An 8276-nucleotide genomic window follows, 5' to 3' on the forward strand; every position below is an offset into this window, starting at 1 on the left:
GACTTGAAAATCTTTTTCATTACCTTTATGGCTCTTCATGGCCTGGCTCCATACTGTATTTCAGACCTGTTAGTCCCTTAGGAACCTCTGCATAGTTTGAGATCCTCAGGCAGAGGTCTTCTGCTTGTCCCAGAGTCCAGATTGAAGACCAAAGGGGACAGAGCTTTTGCCACTAGGGCCCCGAGGCTCTGGAACGACCTGCCTGAGGATAAAAGGCTGTCTGAGTCACTGACTTCGTTTAAGTCTCTCCTAAAAACGTACTTCTATTGAAAAGCATATCCCGACTTTATCTGAGCTGTGTGTCTATCTATCTTATTGTTATCTTATTGATGTTATTCTCCATTAATGATGTTGATTTTAATTTTGGTCTTATTTTATCTTTAATTTAAGTGAACTTTGTAACTGTGTTTTTAAAGTGCTATAAATGAAGTTTATTATTATTAATATTATTATTACAAAAAGTTTACCTTAACTAGTGTATTTTTCTGAATACACTGTATGCAGTTGTGACTGTAAGGAGAGTCTGTGTTGAAGCCTTTTCTTTGGTGGTATGTTCACAGAAGATCATACATCCAAGATTTAAGAGTTTGCTGCTAAAAAAAACCATTCACAAGTTAGAATGTGGGGAAATGAAACCAAAAGACAAACAATAAAAAACATGGAGGAAGGAAAAAGTTTGGTCATTTCTGGAAAAGGCTGCCTTTTGTTCTTTATGATCCAGAACATGTAAAACCACCAGTATGGCCGTTTAAGCCTGTAATCACAGGTCATTTGAATGCAACATAACTTACGCCCATCTTTTTCTCTTGCAGCGATGGACTCCCTCTCACAGGAGACCAGCGAGCTCGGCGGCCCGGGCAACATGCTGAAGACCCTGGACCCCATCCTCATCACCATCATCGCTATGTCCGCGCTGGGCGTCTTCCTGGGCGCCATCTGTGGCGTCGTCCTGTACTGCGCCTGCTCGCAAGGCAGCATGACGGACAGGAACTTATCAGCCCTGGAAAACTATAACTTTGAGCTGGTGGACGGCGTGAAGCTAAAGAAGGACAAGATGAACGGACAGACTAACTATTCAGAGGCGTGAGGGGGAAAGAGAGACGGAGCACGTGATTGCTCCGCGTGGACATGTGATGCAGCCAATCAAGTGGGAGGAACACGGGGGGGCTGAAGCCACCAATGGGACGGCAGGGTGGGCTGAAAGTGAGCCAATGTAATTTTTTTTCTCAGGAGCGGCAGTGGAAGGGACTGACCTGTAGGGGGCACTGTGTATAAAGAATCTGTACAGCAAAAAAAAAAAAAAAAAGAAGAAGAAAATCAAGGATTCTATTTGTTTTTCGGCGTGATTTGTTGATTTCATGTAATCACATGCTGGTGTTGAGACCAATTCAGATGAAAGTATCGTTTGTGTACTTTTATGGAAAGATAGGAGTTTTCGGTTGTTTTTCTTGTCTTTTTTTCAGATGTCATAGTTTCACAGAAAGAGTGGAGTGTGTGAAATTTGCTATCCTGATATCTGGCTCTTTAGCTGGTCATACATGTCCCTGTGAGTCTGAGTGTGTATGGAAGTGTGTGTGTGTGTACAAGTGTCACATTCATATACAGTGCATCTGCATTTAAGGTGTGTATGTGTTATGTAGTCTCGCTGAGGGCGTGTGTGTGTGTGTGTGTGTGTGTGTGTGTGTGTGTGTGTGCATGCGTTCATGTTTATCTGTATACATGAAGTGCAAGCATCTTTCGTTGTGTGTATGTGTCTGAATGGGTGTGGGTGTGGAAGGCAGGCACTACGGTGACCCGTTGACCTGTGTCCAGTTCCAACAGTGCCTTTTTTTTCCCTCCAGTTTTTCTGTTGCCTTGTTTTTCTGCTGGTTGTTTTCTCATCAGCTGGCGTTGCGTCCATCCAGGGTTCCTACACACAAACATGAGGAAAAGTTCGGAAACTTCATCTTGAACTTTTCCAGATTGTGATTATACAACTATAGGTTTTTAGATGTAGTAGTGTACTGTCAAATATCACATGTGTTGGCGTAGATCTGGAGATGTTCTTGCCTTGATGACAGTCTTACTGACAGACTAAAATATTAAAATCCAAGTTAACCAGTTTAGGTTGTGGAAACAATGGTATTTCCGAATGTGTAGGAGCCCTGAATGCCTCATGTTCATGGCACATGACACATCCAACATATTGTACATAGGTTTTAATATATTTGAGCGCCCTTTTCTATAGAAAAAGACACCAGTGCCGCAGTATCCTTTCTTTGTTGGAATCAAACTCGCCCTGATCTCTAAAGTGTACAGAAAATATTCATTTTAACAGACAGAGACACAAACCTGTTTGTGTTTCTTTTACAAATGTGATCTGGTTGCCATTTTGTGATTTTTGTCGTTGTTTAGTTTCTGTTTGTGCTCTGGGAACAGGAAATGTTTTACAACGATGGAATGGGCTTTGAGATTACGGAGAGATGCCTCAGACATAATGCCTCGTGGGAAGTGATGTCTTTGTACAGGGTAAAACGGACAACCTCAGTATAAGACAATGACAGCACGTCAAGGATGGATCAACAGGATTGAAACACTTTCACTGCTAACGGCTAACATTTCTCACTGGCACACAAAATGACTGTTGGACCTTTTAACCAGAAGTGTGTCCAGCCATCAGAAAGACTTCCATCAGCATCTTTTACTGAGCTGACAGGATGTGGACGCTCTGAATGATAAACTAAAAATTCATGTTTGCCATGACAACGATGTACTCTGTCAGTGTTTTTCCTGTGTTTTTCGACTATTGGAGGAGTAATCTTTGAAGGATCTAAATGATATGTAATGACCCCCCAGCAGGTGGCTAGCTGCAGCTGATCATACCGTCCAATCCTTGCCTCACACGTCCATTTCTCTCAAGCTAAAGTGGCCTGGAAATAACACACACACACACACACACACACACACACACACAAACACAATTTTATAACAAAGATGAGTTTACTAGCTAATCAGAGCAGAGACCCCACAGAAATGCCTCGTAAAACAATAGGGCTTGTTAGTTTCTTGATTCAAAAGATAATTTACATTGAAAGTGCTGTTATTGTCAGAGGGATTTTGCCGTGGCTTAATTTGCATTTTATCCTCATTTTACTCTCTATTTGCAGCATTTTCTTAGCTGTCAACACTGCAAAAGGGCCTTATTTCCTGTGATCTACAGGGATGGATGCCCTCTTAACAACTTCAGAGTCTGCGTATTCTTCAGTGGAAAATTAGTTAAAAACCTGAAAACGATGAGCCTTATAAATATTGTACTAATAAGACTGCTTTGTTGTGTTTTAGCTTTTGTAGCTAAATGTGGTGTGATACTGGTCACTTGTTCATAGCACTGTATCGGTGGGAGGATTGAGTCTTGAGGGCCAGGAATTTTACCAGTCACTAACCTCGTCAACCTCCAGCAGATGTTTTACGTTCCCTCTGGGATAATAAACAGGAATATTCTGACTGAATGTTCAGATAATTTAATTGCAAAGACTAAAAAGCCATGAAGCAGGTGTGATTGTTTGACATGTTGCTGCCGGTAACTGTTTGTCCTGGTGTGGTTCCCGTTACGCTGCGCTGTAGAAGTGCAATCCGCCCATTTTTTAATGTAGCATGTGGTATTGTGTGAGCTCCAAATGTGAAGTTCATGACCGTCCATCGATTCTCAAATCTATCCCTTAAGATGAGGCCTCAGAGATACTTTGTTGTAAAAGAAATCCACCTCACTCAGTTTAAACTAAATCATCATCTGCTTGCAGTAATGAACATTTCCAATCAAATTAAAGTGCTCTGACTGTTGAGATGTTCATTATTCACTCTTGAGAGCCGCAATGGTTCAAAATATCAATGACATGTTTACAGCAGAAAGACTCAGACAAGATTTTAAGTATCTAAATTATAATTTCAGTCGAACAGAATGTGTTTTGATAAAGCTCGCTCCCCCTCGAACAAGAAAGGATGCTGCAGCACTAGATGTGAAAACAAATGTTGCACTGATATATTTAAAAAGAAAAAAAGAATCTGTGTTTATGATATTGATTTATGAAAAGAGAGAGCGAAGGAAGGAGAGGACAGTGTTATTGTTGCTTCTTTTTAACACGGTTTCAGATGACGATGTTATAATTCTGAAAAGTACAATTTACAGAGATGTTTTTCATTCTCGAAAAAGCTTATATGCGTCTCTTTGAAACGTAACAATTTTATTTACTTGGTATAATATCACCTTGTTTTTGTACTGTCACTGATGTACGTGCCATTGTTTTTTTGTTTTTTGTTTTCTTTGTATGACAAGAAGAAATGTTTTTTGTTTTTTAAAATACTGCTTCTGTAATTTTTTGCTGTCTCAGATCCAGAAGAAGATAAAAAAAAAAAACAAGAAAGGAAATAAGGAAGTAAAAAAAATGGAAAAGCAGTGAGGCCTTAAGTGACTACAAGTATTGTTTGTACTTTGACTTTCTGGTCAGCACCCAGACTCATTCGTCTCTGTTGTCTCAGACTCTGATCATTGACTATTACATTCCAAAGAATTGGATCAAATAAATGTTTTAAGTAAAAGCTGCTCTGCTGTTTCTGTCCTACATCAGAGAGAATGGGTTGTTTTAAAGGGTCAGTTTGCATAAATCACAAAATTCTCTATTGGTATCTAGTAGGCCGAAGAGAATTGTGGTTTAATTTGTCCAGAGTTTTTATTGAAATGACATTTTATTGAAGAAACAGCCCCATTTGAAACAACGTGTCTTTTGGATTACCCTAAAAAAATGGAGACATCTTGTCTATGCATAGCTGTTGCTGTTAAATATCTTAGACGTCAATGCTGTGAATCACAAATGGAATTCTATATCTCCGTTAATATGAGGACACAAGTATCTCAAAACCCGGACAAATACAACTAGAAACTATCCTCATTGGCTGGGTACCACCAAGACAGGACTTCATCTGCTGAGGAAGACTGTGTGATCCAGTCGAAAGCTCCAGAGCAGCAACAAATGGACCTGACGGTGACATCGCATGGCTGACTTTAAATCTAAACTTTTTTTGCTTTCCAAAATATGTATAGATTTGCTTTTGCCACTACTGACAATTCCACTGTAAGCTTCTCTGTTAACTTTGTGCACTGCAAGGCTGCTCCTCACCCCCACCCACACACACACACACACACACACACACACACACACACTATCTTGATAAATAAAAACAATACAAAATAAATCTAAAAGTTGTTACCATACTGCTGTCAAAAATAATCATTAGCAAATGAAATTAATAAATTGCCATTATTATTAGTACTGGTTTCAGTTGTACGATGTACTGCAACTCTGCGTGTGGTTTGTCCAAGTGGTGTTGCCGTACCCCAGCGGAACATGGCTCACTGGCATTCAACTAACGTTAATATGTTAATTACAGTATATTTGTCAGATGGCTCAAGTGAAGTCTGAGCGTCAATCATTTATGATGAGTTGCATGTGTAATTTAAGCAGACAGTATGCTGTATAGTTTATGATAAATAATTTGAGAGGAAATAAGTCTTCATCCCACCCCACCCTGCTTTAATGACTCCATGGCTCAGGCCTTGGTGCACTGTATTGTGGGTCTTTAGAGTACATCCAAAGCACTGAGTTATGACATGCACTCACTACATACTCAGCCTGTTTTGAACTGTGTTTCACTGAACTAAGGATAAAGAAAAACAGTAGAACTCTCCAAACATATGACAGGCCAATACCTCTGAAACAGTCTTGAAGCTGGATTATATAATACGTATAGTAATAACTTTATGTTCCCGATAAGGGCAGGTCTCACTGCCTGCATGCTGTATCAGCTTCTGACCACACAGTGGCAGAGTTGCCTCTTGAAATAAGTATGCAGAACAGCAGCATGTCTCAGAGACGCAAACTAAATGCATTACATTTGTCATAAAACTGTCTACATCGACTCTGTGAATATTCTTTTGAGCTACATTAAAGTGAAGCATTCAGCTCACCTCGGCTCAGTCTGATCTTGTGTGAACTTCAATCATGTGGCTTCGGTTTAGTTGAGATTTCCTGCCGAAACTGGTGCCAGTCCATCACTTTCCCATGTGCTGCTGGGTGCAGTGTCTGCAGTGGGGCTTATTTGCTGTTTCATTTCTGTGATGCAGAAAGTTTCAGTGCAGTGACCCTGACTTACTGGGTTATGCTACAGCCTGTCTGTGTGAAAGTCATGAAAAAGCAGGTATGTGAATATAGCATGAATATATCAGGGGTTTTTCTCAAGTTGCATCATTGGTTTTGAATTTTAAGAAACACTCTGACTTACAATTCTTCTGGCATCGAGGCTGGATTATCATCTGACTAATGGCCTTGGAGTGGTTCCTGGGGCTGTGTGCTGCAACATACTGTACATGGTACCTATTCCTAGAAACATTTGTAATGGATAAAATTAAAGCTATGAGTGTGTGTGAGACTGATCCTGAAAAACAGCACTCAGCAAACTTCTCCCTGAGCGGATTATCAGAGGTATGTGGCAGGATGATTGTGCGGTGATGTAAAGAAATGGAGATGGTAACTCTTCATGTGTCATTAGGCCAGCTGGCAGCATCAGCTGTTACAGACTCCTCACACATTTTACAGTGGTTATTGAGGCTGTGTGGGAAGTTGGTCATCGACCAAGGTCTTTTTAGACATCTGTGACTAGTTTGGAGCAACAGAGGTTCACAATAAAGTGGTTTTAGTTAATGTTACTATATCAAGGTTCTTTGTTGATTATTTCCCATGTAGCTTAGTGCTTCTCTTTTTGGGCTTTCCACCAAGTTGCATTCAGTTAACATTTAATTAAAGCATGTCTTTGCTCTCAGCTTCAGTACTTTTCAGATTACATGTAGACGAACCCCCAAATTTGGTAATTTTGAATGTTAGTGGTAAACTAAAGACTAGAATGTTCCTCTATGGGCTGACAAAGTTCCCTTACTTCTTAAGATTAATAAACAATTTAAAAATTTCCATTACCAACATATGACGATCTCACGGAATATGACACATTCCTGTAAAATAAACCACCCAGCAGTGTATAATTAGCACAATATTAAACATGTAGCATAACATGATAGTGCTCATCGATGCCCCTTGTGTTCAAACCATGAACTTGAACCAGGTGATTGTTTGAATTATCCTCTGTAATGAAAGAGGAAAATGAAGGAATTTTTTTATTAAAGCCATTGTTTTATAACAATTCGTCACAAATATAAAATTAGGATTAAACTGTGAGACTGGAATAGATTCACTTCATCACAATATGACCAAGAACTTATGTGAAAATGTCAAACAGTCCAGGTTGAAGTGTGTAAGTGCTGTGATTCTAATGAGGAACCAAAGCCAGTGTGTGTGTGTGTGTGTGTGTGTGTGTGTGTGTGTGTGTCTAATCAAAAACACCTGAGAACATATGGACTATAACATGTTTGCCATGCTAACTGTCTTTCTGAACTGTCACATGTGAGACAACCGTCCCCAGCTCATCTCTTGACAAACATTTGAAGCTAGCTATCACATGACTTTAGCTCGCTAACTAAAAATTGACTCACATCAAAGCTACTATGTTCAACTTTTTCATAAGTGTTCGATTTTTAAACGACTAATAACCTACAAGCTTTTAATACAAAAACAACATCAACATGAAAAATTACTTTGACCCATAAAATTACAAAATATTTCCACAAAATGACCAGTGAAAAATGAACAGGATGCCAGGACAGCTGTTTGATATCGACATAAGCCCCGTTTCCAACAAGCAGTATGGTAAGGTACAGTTCAGTTCAGTTCGCTTTTTTTCCGTTTCCACAGTGAAAAGTTGTGGAAGGTACCAATGGAACTGTTCCATACTGTCCCCATTTTTGATCCTTCCTCTGTTGGGGTACCTAGCACACAGATCTGGTACTAAAAGGTGGAGCTGTGAACACTGCAGTCTGTTGATTGGTCAATAGAGATGGTCACTCTGCTCAGGGTGGAGTTGTGGCTGGTTTTGAGGCTTCTGTAACCACTGTTCATAGCGTGGAGAGTTTTATTAGTAAATTGTAACTATAAAATGAAAGTATATTTTGCCGTCTCTTGCAGCAACTGTTGTCGGAGATTAAAAAATAACTTAATTCACTGGACCGACTGTTGGCAACTTTTAAGGCAGAATGTTAATTTATTATGTTACTCAATGCATGAGATCACGACGTGAATCCATCTGCACACCTTAAATATTTCATGACAACTTTGAGCATTACTTAAAGCTATAGT

At 39.7% G+C, this 8276-nt stretch overlaps 1 protein-coding gene across 1 annotated transcript in view; it reads left to right on the forward strand.

Annotated features, from left to right (window-relative positions):
• Nucleotides 1-4364, forward strand: part of LOC125901829 (neuropilin-1a-like) — a 98509-nt gene extending 94145 nt beyond the window's left edge. The window contains exon 18 of the mRNA XM_049597768.1: nucleotides 813-4364. Coding sequence (XP_049453725.1) covers nucleotides 813-1087 — 275 coding nt within the window. The 3' untranslated portion in view covers nucleotides 1088-4364. The remainder of the gene's footprint in view (nucleotides 1-812) is intronic.
• The last annotated feature ends 3912 nt before the right edge of the window (nucleotides 4365-8276 follow it).

The sequence above is a fragment of the Epinephelus fuscoguttatus genome, linkage group LG15 (genome assembly GCF_011397635.1).
Source record: "Epinephelus fuscoguttatus linkage group LG15, E.fuscoguttatus.final_Chr_v1".
Taxonomy (NCBI): domain Eukaryota; kingdom Metazoa; phylum Chordata; class Actinopteri; order Perciformes; family Serranidae; genus Epinephelus; species Epinephelus fuscoguttatus.